The 23055-nt window shown below is 38.3% G+C and overlaps 1 protein-coding gene across 5 annotated transcripts in view; it reads right to left on the bottom strand.

Annotated features, from left to right (window-relative positions):
* Nucleotides 1–5308: 5308 nt before the first annotated feature.
* Nucleotides 5309–23055, bottom strand: part of LOC139753881 (erythroid differentiation-related factor 1) — a 103385-nt gene continuing 85638 nt past the window's right edge. For all 5 annotated transcript variants that reach the window (XM_071670847.1, XM_071670863.1, XM_071670841.1 and 2 more), the window contains 5 exons: nt 21941–22087; nt 19185–19339; nt 17757–17905; nt 14026–14407; nt 5309–5558 (listed from right to left, as the gene is read on the bottom strand). In XM_071670847.1, the coding sequence (XP_071526948.1) occupies nt 5414–5558; nt 14026–14407; nt 17757–17905; nt 19185–19339; nt 21941–22087 (978 nt within the window). In that variant the 3' untranslated portion in view covers nt 5309–5413. The remainder of the gene's footprint in view (nt 5559–14025; nt 14408–17756; nt 17906–19184; nt 19340–21940; nt 22088–23055) is intronic.

Raw genomic sequence — 23055 nt, 5'->3', positions numbered from 1 at the left:
TGACTCTTTAGGTAACCTTCAATGTAAACCCATAAAATATCCCCTCTAGGATGATTACAAATACTGTCGTTGCATGACTAAATGAGTAAAAAAAAATGTGAGCTGATCGCTTTTAGTTCAAACACTGGCATGACGAACAAACACTGCCATATTCAAAATAAAAACCTGAAGCAAACCCTGAGGTTGCTCTTGACATATGGAATGAGAAATGCCTGATCTAGACCAACCATTCTGGGTATTGGTGCCAGACTACAAATGACACTGTGCACAGAGAAACATAAACGTCAAAGGAAAAGACTTGTAAGCTTAACCTTTTTTTTTTTTAAGACAAAAAGACAAAGTAAACTTTTGAGCATAAAGACGGGGTCCAGCGCTGACACCTATTTCTACTAGACCTTCTAACACCTGCACACCACATTATAAAAGCCCTCTCACACTACCCAAGCAACAGCAAACATGCAATATCACATTGCACAATTAGAACATTGACTTACTCAAAACAGAAAGTCTGCATCTCAACAGAAACCTACCAATGCTGTCTTAAGTCCTCACAAACATGAACCCAACCTACAACCTACACCTCCATTCTCTACCTGTCATGTTTAATGCACCAAAAATACAGCAAGTCACCATAGACCTTTCCATGGTTTTCTCCAGCTGGTTCAAAAGCCCTGTTTCTGTCTACTGACAGCACATCATCCCTGTATACTTCGTCATATCAATGCACTTTATCCAAGGCATGATTTGAACCACCCTGAATATTCAGTCCCTGAGCAATCAAAATTTTTTTCACTCAATAGTTCCTTCTCCAGTTTGGTTCCCCCTTCTCCTTGTTCCCTCCACCTGTGACACATATATCCTCTCTGTCAACATTCCTCACTCATTCTCTCCTAAATTACTCACATTTTAGGAGCTGATACTGCAGTTGCCATGCTGCCCACAGCATCAGCTCTCTGCTCACCCAACCTACAATTCACTTCCCTTTTCATGGTTCCATTCACTGCCAAGTTCACTCCCAAGTATCTAAAACATTTCATGTCCTCCAATTTTTCTTCATTCAAACACACTGCAACTAACCTGTCCCTCAACTTAGTCTACTATACCTTGCTTTATTTACTATCTGTCTGTCTACATATCTGATGCCTGTTCTTACTGGAACTCCTTCAGGAAAGTGGCCACAGCATTAGTTTCTATAGCTAGTGAACTTCAGTGCCACTTCTTAGCTTTTAGTGCCTCACCCTGAACAGGCCACTGATAGAGGGCAACTCTAATGCAGTATTTGCTGAGGCTCCTATCTAATGTTCCTTATTTAATTATTATTTCATTTTGCTTTGTCGCTGTCTCCCGCGTTAGCGAGGTAGCGCAAGGAAACAGACGAAAGAATGGCCCAACCCGCCCACATACACATACACATGCATATACATACACGTCCACACACGCAAATATACATACCTATACATCTCAATGTACACATATATATACACACATGGACATATACATATATACACATGTACATAATTCATACTGTCTGCCTTTATTTGTTCCCATCGCCACCTCGCCACACATGGAATAACAACCCCCTCCCCCCTCATGTGTGCGAGGTAGCGCTAGGAAGACACAAAAGGCCCCATTCATTCACACTCAGTCTCTAGCTGTCATGTAATAATGCACTGAAACCACAACTCCCTTTCCACATCCTGGCCCCACACACTTTCCATGGTTTACCCCAGACGCTTCATATAGCCCTGGTTCAATCCATTGACAGCACGTCGACCCTGGTATACCACATTGTTCCAATTCCTTGCACGCCTTTCACCCTCCTGCATGTTCAGGCCCCGATCACTCAAAATCTTTTTCACTCCATCTTTCCACCTCCAATTTGGTCTCCCACTTCTCCTCGTTCCCTCCACCTCTGACAAATATATCCTCTTGGTCAATCTTTCCCCACTCATTCTCTCCATGTGACCAAACCATTTCAAAACACCCTCTTCTGCTCTCTCAACCGCACTCTTTTTATTTCCACACATCTCTCTCACCCTTACATTACTTACTCGATCAAACCACCTCACACCACATATTGTCCTCAAACATCTCATTTCCAGCGCATCCACCCTCCAGCGCACAACTCTATCCATAGCCCACGCCTCGCAACCATACAACATTGTTGGAACCACTATTCCTTCAAACATACCCATTTTTGCTTTCCGAGATAATGTTCTCGACTTCCAAACATTCTTCAAGGCTCCTAGAATTTTCGCCCCCTCCCCCACCCTATGATTCACTTCCGCTTCCATGGTTCCATCTGCTGCCAGATCCACTCCCAGATATCTAAAACACTTTACCTCCTCCAGCCTTTCTCCATTCAAACTTACCTCCCAATTGACTTGACCTTCAACCCTACTGTACCTAATAACCTTGCTCTTATTCACATTTACTCTTAACTTTCTTCTTTCGCACACTTTACCAAACTCAGTCACCAGCTTCTGCAGTTTCTCACATGAATCAGCCACCAGCGCTGTATCATCAGCGAACAACAACTGACTCACTTCCCAAGCTCTCTCATCCACAACAGACTGCATACTTGCCCCTCTTTCCAAAACTCTTGCATTCACCTCCCTAACAACCCCATCCATAAACAAATTAAACAACCATGGAGACATCACACACCCCTGCTGCAAACCTACATTCACTGAGAACCAATCACTTTCCTCTCTTCCTACACGTACACATGCCTCACATCCTCGATAAAAACTTTTCACTGCTTCTAACACCTTGCTTCCCACACCATATATTCTTAAAACCTTCCACAGAGCATCTCTATCAACTCTATCATATGCCTTCTCCAGATCCATAAATGCTACATACATTTGTTCCTACTAACTACAAATACTATCTTATGTTCTTGCCAAATGACCCAACAAACTAACTCTACCTAATGTTTCTACCTAATGCTCCTGAGGAAATGTTCCTACCAACTACTATCTATCGCTCCTACCATTTTGCAAGAATGCATGTATAGCCCATGATTCTCACCATAGAGAAATCTAGAAGTATGATGAATGAGCTGTGCGAGTTTGTGTTGTCAAGTATTATGTACGACAAGGAAAGATTGTATGATTGTGGACAGAGTACCAGTAGTCCACGTGCAACATGACAACCACTGAAGTGCTGGCTCACTATGCAGCCATCCCTAACCCTCCCAGTACCCAGGTGGGTAGTACTGGCAATACACCTCCCTGGTCGTTGGCTGCCTACCAACAACAACTACAAGAATCTTTTTGTTCCAAGTTTGATGTAAAAGACATGGAAAATAAGATATGATTTTTTTTTTTTTTTTTTGATAACTGACACTTTGGGAACTAGTACAAAATTTAATCAAAAACCCAAAGGGATAATCTTTTATCCACTGAAGTCGTTCTCCCTTACTCCTGCCTGTTGATTCATCTTTTTAATCTGCCACCTGTGCGACAGTGTCAAAAGTTTCCTGACAGTCTAGATACAAACAAACAATAAGTCATTTCTTTTGTCCAATGCTGAGCTTACTCTCAAAGAAAAATGAAGGATTCATTACAAATGACCATTCCCTGAAACTATGTTGTCTCTCACTGAGGTATTTCTTCCAGTACTTTACAAACCATACTCATCATTAAGATCAGTATATACTTCAACATCTCATCCTGGTCTCCTTATAGATATAAATAATGTTTGTCCTTTTCCACTTCCTTGGCACTTTACCTTTCTCTAGCAACATCCTGAAGTATTTCAAGAAGTTTGTTAAGCGTAACCACACACATCTTCATCACATGTAGAAATTTTATCAGGACCATGAGCCTTGTAAAGGTCAATACTCTTTAATATTCTGTTATGTCTTTTCTAGATATCTCAATACTTTCTAAGAACTCTTTCTCATTCCATCTTAGCAGTGTTAGGTCTTTGTGTCTTCCACTGTGCAAATAATTATGTGTCATTTATCTCGTCACATACTCTTCCATCATGCTCAACAACTTTTCTCTTTGAAACCTTCAGCTGATTAGCTGCTCTTTGACTGATAATCTACTCATGATTCATTTATGTAAAAATTATGGATTTGCCTCTACCGTCCACAATATTCTTTTCAAAATTTCTTTCTTCTTTCCCTTCTATATTTGTTTCTTGTTCTATTAAACCTTTCATTTGCTGGCTGACTGGAGTTCTACCTATATCTTCACCACTACACATCTCGAAGCTCCTTTGCATTTTGACATTTCTAAACTTCCCTCTTTATTTGCTGCTGCTTTATTCATACAATACCCTGAATCCTGGCAACTAAGCTTGTTTACCTTGTCACCTCAGAAATTGTTGAGCTCTGAGCAGGAGGATAATATATGGTTTGGGGATGATTGTGTAAGGAATGATAGGATCAGAGAGAGGTAGGGTATTAAATGCAGACTGACTGTGAGAGCAGAGCAGAGTGTTCTGCTGGAGAAGGTGAATTAAAAAACATTGACAAAGAGGACCTAAGAGCTAAGAGTGGAAAACCAAGAAGGAGTATTCAGGAAGGAGAGGCATGCATGGGATAGAGCAAACTGGATTATGATATATGGGGGCACTGTTCTGTCAATGGGGTAAACTAGAGTGTGTAAAGAGGTCATGGGAAACCATGGAATTAGTCAGTGTGGCTTGCTTGTGGATGGTGGGTTTTGGTTTCAGTACATTATATATAATACAGCTAGACTGAACATTCACAAATGAGGTTTTCTTTTATCTATTCCTGGTTTTACCTTACAAGTGAGAAACACAAAATCTTTTAAATTCTTAAAATTTGTATGATGTTTCCTGTGTTAGTATGGTTGTGCCAAGAACAGACAAATAAAAGGCCTCATTCATTCACAACTATTCTCTAGCTCTCATGTTTAATGTTTGAGAAAATAAAATCTCTCTCTCTATCATCATTATCTATCATCATATTTACATGGCATGGATAAAGAGCCTAGTATCATGCAGTGTTTACAGTGCAGAAATAATACTGCAGAACAGGATCCTAACTCCAATCCTGTATGTTAACAAAAGACAGGAATGCTTATTAATCTTGGGTAGAGCTGCTCCTCTGTGACAAAAACTGAGTAAGAAGCTGAATCTATCTACAACAAATAATGAAATATCAAAATACTAACAGCTATGAAAGACAAATACAATACAATACAATGTGAACATGCATTTCATGTTCCTCAATAGACAAATCTTATGTATGGGCATTATGATGAATGATGTTTCTCTTTTTGTTAAGAAACAAGTAATGAGAACAAGTTGAATAAAAGATAGTCAAAAATGCTGTGTGAAGTAAATTTAATGGCAGTTACAAAGCTAGAAAGAAACCTATAATCTAAAAACTGTTCAAAAAGTGGCAGACATCAGAAATATCAAAATATAAACATCATCTTCGTGTGCGCATCTGGTTTAGTAATGGAGCAATGGCAGCAGCAGCATTTAGCAGATGTGTGGCCAGTGGCAAGGACTGAATGTTGAGACTCAGGCTGTACATCTGCTTCAGTGTACTCATGTCATTCGCATGGTGGTAGCTGTTAAACAAGAGAAAAATATTTGACTTTTCTGAGCCTTTTGGCAAGCCAGAAATTACAGACTAATGACATTTGTTCCAAGTCTAGATGGACTTAACTAAATTGTAAGTCTAATATAATATCTTTTTAATATCTAATCTCACATCTAACATTATATGCAATTAGCAGTAGTTGCAACCAGTCACAAGCAACCTTTAGTTTTAGCTATTAAAGACAGTCAATAATATACTGTCATTAATAATATAAAGTCCCATTCTGGCCCATTGCATAAGTTTTAATACAGCCAGACTAAATTCTAGGAGGCTGGAAGGCATTATATCTCTGGTTAACCCACAGGTTACATACATCTAATTAACTGTACTAAAAAATTAATATCATCATGGTAATTTTTGGGATGACCATAATACATCAACTAAAGTATGGCAGGAAGTCTTCAGTGGTAGTTTCAAAAGAATTGTTTTGAAAACTTTATTACATACTCATACTGTCATTTAAGACTAATCATAAAGTTGAACTGGTTATGAATAAAAAATAAAGCCAAAAACTGGGGCTCTTGAAAACTGAAAAACATTTTCTCTCAAAGGTAGTATCCCGTGAGCATGAAAGATTCTCCAAGATATTTTCAAGGAAACACAGGGATAGGACCTTGCAACCCTCAGTGTTTCTGATAAGGAAGAACTGGCTTTCCCTACCTTTTGCTATCCATCCAACCATGGTGGCAGTTTTGAGTGAGAAAGGACAAAAGTTGGTGTCTGAGTTTGCAAAAGTGTGATTAAAATAAGAAAGTTGAGAGTAACTGTAAACAAAAACAAGGTTATTAGCTTTAGCGATGCAAAGCGATAGGTTACTTGGGGTGTGAGTTTGAATAAAGAAAACCTGGAGGAAGAGAAGTGTTTTAGTTCCTGGAAGGACATAGCAGCAAATGGAACCATGGAAGCTGAAGTGAGTCATAGGGTAGGTGAGAGGGGAAAAGGTTCTGGGAGCACTGAGGAATGTGTGGAAAGAGAGATCATTACTTGGGAGGGCGAAGATGAGCCTGTTTGAAGGTACAGCAATTCTGACAGTGTTGTATTGATGCGATGCATAGACTATAAATGAGAATGTATGGAGAAAGTAACAAGAAGGGAGAAACTGAAATGGATATAAAAGGATGGAGTGAATACGATTTTGAGTGCTCAAGGCCTGATCATGTAGAAGGGTGAAAGGCATGCATGGGATAGAGTAAATTGGAGTGGTGTGGTATATAAGGGGCAACACACACTCAATGGACTGAACCAGGGCATGAGAAGCAGCCAGGAGAAACCATGGGAAGGTCTGTGGGGACTAGTTGTGGATTGCAGTCTTTGACTTCAGTGCATTACACATGACAGCTAAGGAAAAGACAAGCGAATGAGGCCTTTTCTTTCTTTGTCCTTAGCAATACTTCACTAATACAGGAAACAGCAAACAATTGTGCAAGAAGAAAGAGGAAATCATTATTACCATCAATAACATTTCTACCCTCACCACCAATATTAACAGAGATGATTGATCCATAATTCCTGTAATCAAAGTCTTGGTTCAGTGTTCCTTCCACATCATGGCCCAAGGCAAGACATCTCCCTCAAAACTTGGCCATTATATAAGTATTGTTCATCAGTCAGTGGAATATAAATCAATGTATAGATGCAAGAACATTTGTCTGTCTTAATTAGTTTATGTTTTCAAGCAGTAAAGTTAAGAGTCAAGCAGTAGAGTTAAAAGATAATTACAACTTGAGATACTTCCATTTTCGCTTTTTTTACTAGTAAATAAACCTCAAAACCTATCATCTTTCAATTTTTCTTACGATGGAGGCTCCAGTCACGTACAAAAGCCCACATCAAGGTCAGGCCTCAATTGAAATACAGGGAGGTTAATGAAAGGGGAAAAAAAAGAGAAATGGGAAGATATCTAAGAATTATGGAGGAAATGCAAAAACCCGTCTAATAAAAAGTGGCATGTCATAGTCATAAGGAAAAGCACAAGAGGGAAGAGAGTTCCAGAGCTTTGAGGTGTAAGGAAAGAAACAGTTACCAAAAAGGCCCACCCCTGAGCTGCCACTGGCATGTTTATTATCTTAAACTCTGTTCCTATTTACACGGAAATGATCGAGAACATACACCAAATCAGTTCACTAACAAAGATCCTCAACATTACGTTAAATGTGCTAAAGCAAAAAAAAACTCTTTTTCAAAAAATAAGTACTAAAGTAGTGTTGCTATATAGCATGGTTTGATTTTATGACTTCAATAGAGCAGGTACCTAAATTACTCCCATCTTTCTATTATACGACGAGCTGCCACGATAAAACGCAAACCCAACTGGCTGTGTGCCATAAGGTGCCAATGTTGCACATGCCCACAGTACCAGTTCTTTGCTAGCACTCACAGAGTAAGGACACATTGTTACTAATACACTTTTACACTCCTGCTCACTTGAACCTACAACAAGTGAGCCTATTCAAGATACTGAACTTGAGCATGGGTTTAGCTCTCCAGGGTTGCTCTCCATTATGGTGTTAATGAGAATAGCATCTGCACCGTAAAAAAGAAAAAAGAATCTATCAGGAAAGCCTTTTCTCAGCCATCTATCTATATTTTATTATTTTTCATTTTGCTTTGTCGCTGTCTCCCGCGTTTGCGAGGTAGCGCAAGGAAACAGATGAAAGAAATGGCCAAACCCACCCCCATACACATGTATATACATACACACGCTCAACCACGCTCTTTTTTATTTCCACACATCTCTCTCACCCTTACATTACTTACTTGATCAAACCACCTCACACCACACATTGTCCTCAAACATCTCATTTCCAGCACATCCACCCTCCTGTGCACAACTCTATCTAAAAGATAGTAATGCAACTCAGGATGCCAATATACTTGAAGAGGGAGGATGCTCTTCTCATTAACAAAGAAAGGAAAATTAACATCACAAAAAGATGTTTTCCCTATCCTAAAAATTCAGAGTAAGTGAGCTTGGGAAGGAGACTTGTGTGAGGAAGTACCAGGAGAGACTGAGTACAGAATGGAATAAGGTGAGAACAAAGGAGGTAAGGGGAGTGGGGGAGGAATGGGATGTATTTAGGGAAGCAGTGATGGCTTGCGCAAAAGATGCTTGTGGCATGAGAAGAGTGGGAGGTGGGTTGATTATAAAGGGTGGTGAGTGGTGGGATGAAGAAGTAAGATTATTAGTGAAAGAGAAGAGAGAGGCATTTGGACGATTTTTGCAGGGAAATAATGCAAATGAGTGGGAGATGTATAAAAGAAAGAGGCAGGAGGTCAAGAGAAAGGTGTAAGAGGTGAAAAAGAGGGCAAATGAGAGTTGGGGTGAGAGAGTATCATTAAATTCTAGGGAGAATAAAAAGATGTTTTGGAAGGAGGTAAATAAAGTGCGTAAGACAAGGGAGCAAATGGGAACATCAGTGAAGGGGGCTAATGGGGAGGTGATAACAAGTAGTGGTGATGTGAGAAGGAGATGGAGTGAGTATTTTGAAGGTTTGTTGAATGTGTTTGATGATAGAGTGGCAGATATTGGGTGTTTTGGTCGAGGTGGTGTGCAAAGTGAAAGGGTTAGGGAAAATGATTTGGTAAACAGAGAAGAGGTAGTAAAAGCATTGCAGAAGATGAAAGCCGGCAAGGCACCAGGTTTGGATGGTATTGCAGTGGAATTTATTAAAATTGAGGTGACTGTATTGTTGACTGGTTGGTAAGGTTATTTAATGTATGTATGATTCATGCTGAGGTGCCTGAGGATTGGCAGAATGCTTGCATAGTGCAATTGTAAAGGCAAAGGGGATAAGAGTGAGTGCTCAAATTACGGAGGTATAAGTTTGTTGAGTATTCCTGGGAAATCATATGGGAGGGTATTGATTGAGAGGGTGAAGGCATGTACAGAGCATCAGATTGGGGAAGAGCAGTGTGGTTTCAGAAGTGGTAGAGGATGTGTGGATCAAGTGTTTGCTTTGAAGAATGTATGTGAGAAATACTAAGAAAAGCAAATGGATCTGTATGTAGCATTTATGGATCTGGAGAAGGCATATGATAGAGTTGACAGAGATGCTCTGTGGAAGGTATTAAGAATATATGGTGTGGGAAGCAAGGTGTTAGAAGCAGTGAAAAGTTTTTATCGAGGATGTAAGGCATGTGTACGTATACGAAGAGAGGAAAGTGATTGGTTCTCAGTGAATGTAGGTTTGCGGCAGGGGTGTGTGATGTCTCCATGATTGTTTAATTTGTTTATGGATGGGGTTGTTAGGGAGGTGAATGCAAGAGTTTTGGAAAGAGGGGCAAGTATGCAGTCTGTTGTGGATGAGAGAGCTTGGGAAGTGAGTCAGTTGTTGTTCGCTGATGATACAGCGCTGGTGGCTGATTCATGTGAGAAACTGCAGAAGCTGGTGACTGAGTTTGGTAAAGTGTGTGAAAGAAGAAAGTTAAGAGTAAATGTGAATAAGAGCAAGGTTATTAGGTACAGTAGGGTTGAGGGTCAAGTCAACTAGGAGGTAAGTTTGAATGGAGAAAAACTGGAGGAAGTAAAGTGTTTTACGTATCTTGGAGTGGATCTGGCAGCGGATGGAACCATGGAAGCGGAAGTGAATCATAGGGTGGGGGAGGGGGCGAAAATTCTGGGAGCCTTGAAGAATGTTTGGAAGTCGAGAACATTATCTCGGAAAGCAAAAATGGGTTTGTTTGAAGGAATAGTGGTTCCAACAATGTTGTATGGTTGCGAGGCGTGAGCTACGGATAGAGTTGTGCATAGAAGGGTGGATGTGCTGGAAATGAGATGTTTGAGGACAATATGTGGTGTGAGGTGGTTTGATCAAGTAAGTAATGTAAGAGTAAGAGAGATGTGTGGAACTAAAAAGAGTGTGGTTGAGAGAGCAGAAGAGGGTGTTTTGAAATGGTTTGGTCACATGGAGAGAATAAGTGAGGAATATATGCGTCAGAGGTGGAGGGAACGAGGAGAAGTGGGAGACCAAATTGGAGGTGGAAAGATGGAGTGAAAAAGGTTTTGAGTGATCGGGGCCTAAACATGCAGGAGGGTGAAAGGCATGCAAGGAATAGAGTAAATTGGAATGATGTGGTATACCAGGGTCGCCGTGCTGTCAATGGATTGAACCAGGGCATGTGAAGCGTGTGGGGTAAACCATGGAAAGTTCTGTGGGGCCTGGATGTGGAAAGGGAGCTGTGGTTTCGGTTCATTATTACATGACAGCTAGAGACTGAGTGTGAACGAATGGGGCCTTTGTTGTCTTCCCTAGCTCTACCTCGCGCACATGAGGGGGGGAGGGGGTTGTTATTCCATGTGTGGCGAGGTTGTGATGGGAATAAATAAAGGCAGAAAGTATGAATTATGTACACGTGTATATATGTATATGTCTGTGTGTGTATATATATGTGTACATTGAGATGTATAGGTATGTATATTTGCGTGTGTGGACGTGTATGTATATAAATGTGTATGTGGGTGGGTTGGGCGATTCTTTCGTCTGTTTCCTTGCGCTACCTCGCTAACGCGGGAGACAGCAACAAAGCAAAATAAAAAAAAAATTCAGGGATTTCAGTATTAGTGGAAAGTACTTTCCTTTTAATAATATTGCAGATCAAGTCAACAGAATGCAGAATACAAATATAGGAACAAGTCTGGCTTATGTTCAACTGCATAATTACAAAAATAATTATTACATAATCATCTAGCATATTCTGTTACACAGCCACAACTGGCATTGCTAGATTTTTGCTTGTCAGAATAAACATTTCTTTTAGTTGTTTTGTACAACTTTACATACAAATTATAACTATTTTCACTTAAATATGTTGTCATTTCCTTGCACTACCTCGCACACATGTGGGGGGAGGGGGTTGTTATTTCATGTGTGGTGGGGTGGCGATGGGAATGAATAAAGGCAGACAGTATGAATCATGTACATGTGTATGTATGTATGTCTGTGTGGGTATATATATGTATACGTTGAGATGTATAGGTATGTATATTTGCGTGTATGGACGTGTATGTATATGCATGTGTATGTAGGTGGGTTGGGCCATTCTTTCGTCTGTTTCCTTGCGCTAGCTCGCTAATGCAGGAGACAGCGACAAAGCAAAATGAAAAAAAAAAATACTTCACACCTCTGACACATATATCCTCTTGGACAATCTTTCCTCACTCATTCTCTCCATGTGACCAAACCATTTCAAAACACCCTCTTCTGCTCTCTCAACCACACTCTTTTTATTACCACACATCTCTCTTACCCTATTATTACTTACTCGATCAAACCACCTCACACCACATATTGTCCTCAAACATCTTATTTCCAGCACATCCACCCTCCTGCGCACAACTCTATCCATAGCCCACGCCTTGCAACCATACAACATTGTTGGAACCACTATTCCTTCAAACATACCCATTTTTGATTTCCGAGATAATGTTCTCGACTTCCACACATTCTTCAACGCTCCCAGAACTTTTGCCCTCTCCCCCACCCTATGATTCACTTCCGCTTCCATGGTTCCATCTGCTGCCAGATCCACTCCCAGATATCTAAAACACTTCACTTCCTCCAGTTTCTCTCCATTCAAACTTACCTCCCAGTTGACTTGTCCCTCAACCCTACTGTACCTAATAACCTTGCACTTTTTCACATTTACTCTCAGCTTTCTTCTTTCACACACTTTACCAAACTCAGTCACCAGCTTCTGCAGTTTCTCACATGAATCAGCCACCAGCGCTGTATCATCAGCGAACAACAACTGACTCACTTCCCAAGCTCTTTCATCCACAACAGTCTGCATACCTGCCCCTCTTTCCAAAACTCTTGCATTCACCTCCCTAACAACCCCATCCATAAACAAATTAAACAACCATGGAGACATGGTAAATAAGTTTTTATAAAATGAAAAGAACATTGTTTTTAATCTTTTTATCAATGCTCATCTTCCTTGTCACATCTTCCCTATCATCCAATATCTCTTAGATTTTTGACTAATTCATACACTCAAAACAAATTACACCGGGTAAAATGTTAAGAAAAATCCTGTAACAGATATATGGACCATACAATGGTGTACACTTTAGAACGTATCTAGTACAAGAAGGCAAGCGTCAGGTCATCTCATGGTTAGAAACTTACAACTTACTCGAGAAATGTTAAATTGTATTCATCAAATCTTTTTGCATACTTTCCTTCAGTATGTTCTTAGCTAATCCATGAACTAATAGTTATTCAAATAAACAGAAAAACATAGGAAAGCTTAACTAGCACCAGGTGTCACACAGCTTGTTACCAGAACTTTCATCCTTCACTCGGTAAAAAATAATGTGAATAATCTTTTCTATATATCAGTATATTCAACTTTCTTTGGTATGACTAATTCATACACTATCAACATTAATACACTATAATATTGGGAAATATACTGTAACAGAAATTTGAGCGGTGCAACAGTGTACAGTTTAGAATGTTTCCCTTTTAGGAAGGCAAGTGCAGGATGGCTGTCAAACAGTTCAAAATGTACATCTTACCTGATGAATGATGCGCTAAACTGTATGAACGAATGTGTAAAAATCAGCATGCAGTGTTCTGTTTTATAACCCTAAAACAGTAAAGCCACAAAAATTGCCTTGCCGGGAGGCGAGGCAAGGCAAGCGATCATATTTCATTTAAAGATATTCATCATTTTTTTTAGTGAATGACACCTACTTTATAGATATTTTTTCTATATAGTTCCTTCAGTAGGTTTTTACCTACTGAATTAATTAAAAATAATCTACATATCCAAAAAGAATATACAACAAAATCTTACCTAGCCTATCCCAGATCCCAAATAAATATGGAAGTGACAAATAGGCAGATACCTGTCTATCATTTTGTGTATGTTTTGTATACTGTTTTTAGTACTTAGACAATATTTGGGAGTTATTTTCTAATTTTTTCCATATTGTTTTGAGCACAATTCATGTTTCCTTTTCTTTAGTCCATAACCCCTTATTTACATGGAAAAGGATGTCAAAATATAGCGAGTTCACTATATTGTGTTTCTAATGACTGCAGGCAATGTAATGAATAGTCTTGGGCCCTTGTGTCTCTTTTTTTCTGCATCCTGCATCCTTTGATTTTACAGGAAGCCTATTACAGCCTCAATATTTTTGTTTCACACACAGCACATCACCGTTTCTTTTGCAGTCTACCTCTTTACTATGCACCTTCACCATCATTATTTTCATCTTTGGCACAATATCCTTCAATCATCACATCTATTCCTGTGTCTCCTACCTCCCATATATCAATGCACATTTCCCATCACAATAAGAATCTCTCCTGGACCTATTTCCCCATGCATTTTCCTAAATTTTCAAGTCTCTTTAACCTATCGTCATATCTATAACCTGCAGCAAAAAGATTACTGTATTAATCTCAGCAATAAATACTTAGACTCACCTTTTTTTTGATGACTTTGATGAAGAATTTATCTTTATTAGGGTCATGAGGGAACTATGAAGCTTCTTCTCAAATACAGTTAATAAGGCTTTTATTCTGTCTTCACTTTCTTCATCTTCAAAGGATATGTTTTCAGGCTGACAACTTATTTCTTCACTATTGTTATTATCACTAAATTTGCCCTTATCATCCATGTTGGTAACTTCCACAGGCTTGACCTGACTGTCATCAGATGGCTTTAAATACTGTGTTTTACTCGTACTAGCTTGGTTTACTTTATCTTCAGGAGAAGTTTGACTGATTCTCAAGGCTGGAACAGAGTCAACCAGTAATTGAAGAATGGATAGATGGAGCTTAGTGAGTAGCTGTGGATTTGATATTCCTGAAACGAAGAACATGACTACACTTAACAAAAGAATATTTCAAAACCATAAGCTTACATACTAGTATGTATTATATATCCTGATCTTTATTGAAGAAATGCTGTAAAAATGTCTATTTTTTGACTGTCCAAATAGATACACAAACTAACATAAGTAAAATAAACAGTTACATCAATCATTCCCACACCCAGACTAAAGGTCTGCTAAAAGTCAGGCTTGGTATTACTTCAGAAATTAGGAACAACATTCAATGTGCACTTTTTGGGAGTACGTATAACTGAATTGAAAAAAAAAATCAGCAAAGATGTACCTTAACCAAGAAGTACTCTATTTTGAACTGTAGCTACTCTTCTTACCCATGCAGAACTCTGCTGACATATACTGTAAATACACTCTAGTTCAGGTTGTCCAGAACCCACTCAGTAGACAAAATATGCATAACCTCTAACTTTAATTTCTTCATTCAAAATAGTACCATTACAAGCAAAGTCAATTAAATTGTACTAAGTAAGCTTCACAGTATCTTTAAATTACTGACACAACTTTAGTAATGACACACATTCTTCCTGTGTATCCTCTGTGCAGGTGATTAGACATAGATACTATACATAATATGAAAGAACTAAGTTAATAATGAAAATGAAGAAAAAAGACTGTAATGCCCAGCAATCCTTCTTCACTCAGTATCACAAACTGGATGGCAAAATCATTACTATTTTGTACAGTTTGAATTATCTACTGGGAAATAATCGAGACACTTAAACATGAGGAAGGACTACCACACTTGAGGATTTTGGGAACTCAACTGCCTAAATAAATGCCTGTTTACAAGTGTCAACCAATTAGCACTCAATTTTCTAATACATAAGATATACAGTGGACAAGTATCTTTTCACCAAGAATGGCACTTTTCCTCTCTTTCTCTGTAGCCTGAACATCTGGCATGTCTTTAAAAAGTCCACATTATAGAATAATACTGGTTTTAGAGAGTATCAGCTGGGGAATAATAACTATACTAGGCTCATCAGAGGGTCACGGTTATCAGGGGAAAAAAAAAAAAATGTTTCTTCTCTGGGTTACATTTTGACCCTATCTGCTGATGCTCTGTAATGCCTTCACTCTCTCAATCAATACAATTTACTAAAAAACATGTACCTCTGTAGTTTGAGCACTCACCTTTGTATCCCTTGCCCTTATACAATAAATATACTTGCTCTCTACCAATCCTCAGGCACCTTACTGTCGTCAATACACACACTAAAAATTCTAACTAACCACTCAACAACAAATTCACTCCCTTTCCTAAGAAATTCAACTGCAATACCATCCACTCCAACTAACTTGCCATGTCTCATCTCACACAGAGCATTCACTACATCTTCTCTCTTCACCAAACCACTTTCCATGATTCTTCACATACCAAACTGACCCATACACTTTACATCTGCCCCCATCATCAAATACATCAACAATCCATCAAAATATCAATACCATCTCCTCCTCACCCCACTGTTACCTGTCACCAGTTCCCTGTTTGCCCCATTCATTTCTCTAACATTATCAATATTCTTCACACACATCTCATTCTTCCAAAAATTTATTGCTACTTGCTCACCACAACTCCCATTTGCCCTCTTTTTCAACCCTGGCACCTTACTCCTGACCTCCTGCCACTTTCTGTTGTACATCTGTGCTCCTTCCCTGAAAGTATTCTCACTAACAACTGTACTTTGTCATCCCACCGCTCACTACCTTTTTGCACCTACATGCCACACACTTCTCTCACATATGCCAGCACTACTTCCCTAAATAAATCCTACTCCTCATCACTCTCCTAGCTTCATGTACTCATGATCATCAATTGACATTTTGCATTCAATCTCTCCTTATATTTCATCATACAAATCTCTTTCTCAAGCTCCCTTGCTGTCACCATCCTCACTTTACCCATATCACTTTCTCTTTGTTGTTGTTATCTTTTTTCATTCTTGCTTCTCATTTCTCCTAAGGTAGCATGAGGAACAGATGAAGAATGTTATCACTTGCTCACAAGACGCTCTCTAGCTGCCATATACAATGCAACCAAAACCGAGTTCACCTAACCACGGCCAACCCCCTCTATGCTTTCCCCTGGCTTCTTCATATGCCTTAATTCTAGTTCACCTTTTGTATGCCACATCAATCCAACTCACTATATCTCAAGTATGTCTCACACCTTCCTATAGGTTCATGCCCCAATCACCCAAAGCAAGCTTCACTTCATCCTTCCTACTCCTCAGTTTCCCCATCTTGTTACCTCCAGTTCTGACATGTATACCCTCTTAATCAGCATCTCCTCACTCATCTTCACTATACGTCCAAACCATTTTAGCACAGCCCCCTCAGCTCAAATATACTTGTCTTACTACCAGACATCTTTTCTTGCCTATCATTTGTTTTCAGTCAACCCTACTTACACCAAAATCTGTACTTTTTGATCTTAGGGTCCATGCCTCCTATCCATACAATACCTTCAGGACAACTGTACCATCAAACACATCCACCTTTCCAGACGGTGACCTCTCTTTCCACATACTCCTCAAGGTGCCCAGGACTTTATCCCTTCACTAACTTTTGGCTTATTATTACTACCATTATCACTATCATCATTATCATTTCTATTCTATTTGCATGAAGCTCAAGATTTATCAGAATTATGAGCAAAGCAGATTTCCACATATCTCCGGAAAGAGTCCATATCTGGATAATAATTCTTTTCAGTATCTTCATAAATGAAGAACGAATGATCTAAAATATATGAACGAATGTTTAAAAATCAGCATGCAGTGTTCTGTTTTATAACCCTAAAACAGTAAAGCCACAAAAATTGCCAGAAATCACTGACGAGTGCTTATCTTTATACAATTGATCTGTGATTGCAAATAATAAAAAAATGCTTTGTATACCATAAATATTAATTGCAATAACAATTAATTAATTTCTGCAGCTGAAACGATCTCAGATGACTGATTCATAGCTCTTCTTATTCAGTTCCATTATGGAATACTGCTGGAGAACAACTGAACACCTTACCAAATTTTTTTTGTGTTAATACCTTTTAGTATTTTTTTCAAATTATAAAACCTCAAGATCACTTTTATGAGGCTCCTGAAGTTTCAAAATTGTGCTACATCCAGTAGCAGGGAAAGGATAGACTTCTCTGGAGTTGGAAGTTCCTTGAAAAGATTGCACTCCTTCTCATCCACTGATGATACAACTTCACAGAAAGTGGCTTTTCACTCACTATGTAACTTCATGCAGGAAGAGTCTGTTAATGCCAACCTTTTTGTACATAAGAACAAATATTACCTTGTAGCTGATCTTCTATAAGCACTGCTTGGTCCAGCTGTACCTTAAGAATATCAACTGGATTCTCTAGCTGCATGAACAATGCAGCTGCCTTACTGTAATTCAGCTCAGCCAAATGCCTCATGTTTTTCAGGTCTCCCTGACCATGCCTGAAGATAAATTGCTAGTATTAATCATAAAGACACAAAACAAACATATAAACGAAGTGAGGGTGGTAAGAAGCTGAGGACAAACTGAATCAAGATACTAAACATTCCTCCAATGCATCTTTTTTTTTTTTTTTTTAAAGAAACAATGTGTTTGTCCTATTACTCATTCAATGATTCTGTTAATGCTCAACAGTAATAGTCATTCTCTTCCTTGAGTAAGAGAATAAAGTGCAAATACAAAGGCCTGTAACTGTACAAAATCTGTGATTTCTGAAGGACAATTTTCAATAAGTTAGGGTTTTACTGTATGCATCTCTTTGAATTCATAAAAAATTATCAGTATAAATAACAGCATCAGTATTGTATCTGGCATTTTATGGATATACAAAAAGTGTATGATAAAACTATGGGGTGCTATAAATATAAGGTGTAGAAAGGCAGCCATTAACAAGACATGAAGACTTTTTGTCAACACACAAATAGTACGTGTGAGCAGGAAAGAAAGAGGGTGTATGGTTACAAGTAAAAGTGGGTCTGCCTCAAGGATGTGCAATGTCATCAGGGATATTTAATCTGTTTATTGTCCTTCTATACTTAATATGTGCTCTCTTATACCTTGCAAATATTAGATGGCTGGAGTGCCTTCTATATCTTCACCATTGCAAACCTCAAAGCTCCTTTGCTTTTTGACATTTTTTATTGAACCATTCTTTCATCTTTCTCACCATTTCCTCCATACTTGCAGTAGTCAAGTCTCTTACTCATTCCCAGAACCTCTTAGCACAAAACCCTGATTCTTGGCTTCTGAATTCTCTATTTTCCAATCTACATTACCACAGAAATGCTCAAATTTTACTTATCACTAATCTAATACAAGTATGAAAATGATAATACAGTTCCATAAACATCTAGAGATTTATTTGTTACTGCACTGAGAAACTATCCAGGATGGATGTCCTTCCCTGAAATTTGCTCGACATCTATAAAACAATCAGTAAACTGAGAGTAAAGAATCTAGGGCATTATTCATGAAATGCTGTTTGAAGGTCTGTGAGAATGAAGTCTGAGATATTCAAAATATCAAAGAAAAGGGGTTAATGGTTAGTAAGGATACTAAACAGAGAAGAAAAGTACAGAGTTCAGTGGAAAACAAAAAGTTTTGATATGTGAAAAGTCATGTTTGACAACAGGCATATCTGTGTTTAAGCAAAAGAACACATGAAAGAAGACTCTTTTTTTTTTAAAATTCCCTTTAAAAAGAAAAAGATTAAGGGATTACCTGATAGCACTATGGTATATACTGGCTAACCGCATGTATATAACAGCAGCCCTGTACTGATAAAGGGGCTGTCGAGCTCCTGAAATTTTCACATCGCAGTACTTTAGAGCCTTTGTAAGTAGATCCACAACTTCACGGGCAAGGTCTTCTCCAGCCTGAAAAACAGTCACAATAAGTGTATCTTATAAGGGCTGTTTCTGCAAAAACTTGGAAAGCAAGCGAGTACAAAAAAAAGCTTAAAACATGTCAGTTGCCAATATCTGCAGTCTTTAAAAAAGAATATCAAATTTGATGAATAAAAGTTATGGTAAAGAATTAGATCTTAAATGTTATGAACTTGCAAATGCTGTAGTTAAATCTTTTACAAAGCTTTTCAGTCAACATTAAAACATTTTTCAATGTGAATATTCTAAGAAAGCTGCCACACAAAAAAATGCTCTAATTAATATCTATACAGTAAGACTATGCTTACCAAAGCTAATTGAAGGACTGAAGTTCCTGTATTAGTCATGATTTCTAATAAAGCTTCTGATCAATGTGTTATCTATAAATCTTTTCCCTTTTAAATGGAGTAAGTCCCTGTTAACTCATATAAATCTTTAAACTATCTCCAGAGAGCTAAAGTAAAATTAATTAAAGAGATGGATAGATAAAGTAAAGAGATGGATGAGTTTTGAGGTATTGTGGATGAAGTTGTCAGAGATGATTTATGATTTGTTGCAGTGTAAAAGTTTATGTGAAAAGGTGGAGGTCTGGATGAGGACTTTAGTCTAACATGATAAAACTGTGGAATGAAAAGGTGGGGACCTCACTAAACTGACTTCCATTCGGAGTAGCTCTCACTTCTTCATTCTGGAGTGTTGCTATGGAAGACTTAAGTCTCTACCCACATATTCACCTTTACACACAAAATGATTACACTAAGAAATTATGAATTACTTTTTTGACATCTGCATCCACAACATTCCTACATGTAATCAGTTTTCTATAGATCCATCAATTCTGTAGTCTGCCTATTTACTTGTACATTCATTTAATTTAATATATCCCAATTTTGACCAACTTACCACTTATCAAACATTCTAGATGATACCACCATCTTAAAAAGAATCATCCATATGCTTTGCTAAGAATTACAAACATACCCTTTTCAATCCTTCATTCTTTATTCTATCTAGTCTGTAAGTCCTGGTAAGTCAGCACTTCAGTGGTTGTCAAGCTGCACTTCTCTGAACCAAGTAGCTGTCTTCTCTTTCTGCCTCATCCACATGTGGACTGCTAGCATTCTGTCTACGAACATACATCACCATCTCGTCACACATAACATTTGACAACACTTAACGCACATAAGTCAAGTCCTTGTAACTCTAGATTTTCCTGTGGTGAGTGCTATGCACTAGCCTTGCCTTTAAGCAAAATGGTAGGAGCAACTGACAGAAGTAATATGCAGGAACATTAGACAGGAGCAATTGGAAGAAGCAGTAGGTAGGAACATTTATGTGGGAACAAGAGTGGAAGTATTAGGTTGAAACATTTGGTAGAAGCCTCTGGAAACACTACGCTAGAGTTACCCTCTGCCAGCAACCTGTTAAGGGTGAGGTACTAAAAGGATAAGAAGCGGCACTCATGTTCACCAGTTATGGAGATTTTTGCTGTGGCCAACCCCTTTATTGTACAGGCTTCTTGCAAACCCTGCCTATGATTTCTTTGTAATCATCGGAGCATGTGTTTCACTTGTAAATCTTTTCCCACTTAAAACCAATCTTAGATTCGATTTTCCCACTACCATCATTAGTTATCACTCCCAAATACCCAAACCATTCACAGTTTACACTTCCTCATCTATCAAAATAAAATAATCCTGTGATAATCATATAATCAAAAACTAGTCTTAATTTTACTTGCACATACTTTCCTTTGTAATTCTTTCACTCATCTCCATTACCTTTATATAGCAGTGCAATTACTATCTACATCCAATCATTTATCATTATCATAAAACCCCAGGATCCCTTCTCAATGGGCTCCTACAGCTCCAATGCTGCAGTGAAATAATAGAGAAATAGAAGCAGGGAAAGGTTGGATTACCACTGAGTGAGAATTTCTTCAACCATACTGGACAACTACTCCATCATGAGAGCATCTTGAATACTCTATGATTAACTCTTTCTTTTTACTACAGCTTTCAGTGGACCCCTAATTTTTCTCCCTTGCATGACTTTACTCTCAAATTCAGCTTTCCCACAACCAACCTCATTAAACTTTATTCCTGAGTATTTCAAGAAACCTATAACTTCCTCTTTTTTTACCATACATAGTGATATTACACTTTGATCTCCTAACCTATTCAAACATAAAAATATTATTCTTTTTTTACACTCATTCTCAGCATCACTGAAACAACCCACCATTCAATCCAGTTCTTTCTCTGATAAAGCTAACAAAACATTATCAGCATGAGGTAATAGTGGCAACTTCAATTCTGTTTCTCTAAGATTAAGCATTATGTCACTATCATCCAATCTTGTCTTTATGTTATGCCCCATCAGCAAAAACATTAAATATTCATGGTTATATGACACTATGGCTGTGCAAAATTGAAATCCAATGAAATCTGTGCTATCTAGACACTAAAGTCACTGCTCATGAAAGGCTGGTAATTAACAAATTTGACAAAAACTACACAAGAAGAAAGAATCATGAAATCTAACACATAATTCATAAGAATATTTAGTTCAAAACAATAAAAGACCTACTGTTATATTGAGTGGAGGATGATCCTGCAACAATGAAGCTATAGTGTACAGGGTTGTCCCATACTCCCACACAACCAAATCCCATATCTCCATATTTCTCTTCCTGGATTTCAGCACCTCCAAAGCTTTCTGGTATTCTTTTACAGCCTAAGAGAGTAAAAAAAGCAAAAAATTAAGTTTCATATTCTTCTGAGAAATCTGTCAAAATCTGTTACAGCACCTGGAATGAAAACACCCTATTACACAAAAACGATAATAAAATATAGGTAGTCTTCCATGCAAGAGGGTGTCCCAACAGGTCAGAGGTCAGGTCACTTTCTTTGGGGAGGCAAGTGTGAAAGTTTGTAGTTGTTTCTGGAAAAGAGGAAATAACATAAGTGAAAGAAGTGGTGAAAATGAATGTGGTTAGAAAAGAGGCCTGTGTGCAGAAATACCTAAAGACTGAGTGAAAAGTGGCACTAAGTTAGAGTACAGAAAAAAAAGGGGCGTGGAAAAATGGAAGGTGTTTTTGAAAGCAATGATAACACAAGAGGGTGAAGTGTTTGGCATGTGGAAAATGGAATGCGGATGCATGAGAAAGAGTGGCAGTGAGTGAAAGAATGAAAAAGCTGAATTATGAACAAAAGAGAAAAGAAACCACGAAAATGTTATCTGCAGGAGCGCTAGTGACTAGGAGCAAAAACAGAAAGGGGCAAGAGGTCAAAAAAAAGTACAAAAGCTAAGGAGGACAAATGAGAGATAAGAGAGTCTCAATAACTTTCATTAAGAATATGAAAATGTTTTGGAAGGAATTAAAAAATGTGAGGATAACAAAATAATAAATGGGAGCAACCATGATGGGAGCAGATGGGGATTGTGGTAGCAGGAAAAGAAGATGTAGAAAAGGGACAGAGTATCTTCAAGGAATGCTGAATGTGTTAGATGATACGGTGGTGGATGCATGCACATGGAAAATAAAAGTGAACCCTAGAATTACAGATGTAAAAGACAGTTGAGTATACTTTGTAAGATGTATGGGAGAGTATGGTGAGTGAGAAGGAGGATCTCCGTGGCTTCAGGAGAGGTAGATGATGTGAGGACCAGGTGTTTGCTTTGAAAACTTTCGTGTGAAAAAT

This window comes from Panulirus ornatus, chromosome 2 (genome assembly GCF_036320965.1).
Source record: "Panulirus ornatus isolate Po-2019 chromosome 2, ASM3632096v1, whole genome shotgun sequence".
Classification (NCBI taxonomy): domain Eukaryota; kingdom Metazoa; phylum Arthropoda; class Malacostraca; order Decapoda; family Palinuridae; genus Panulirus; species Panulirus ornatus.
The sequence above is the reverse complement of the archived record's forward strand: the minus strand, read 5'-3'. Positions and strand labels throughout refer to the sequence as shown.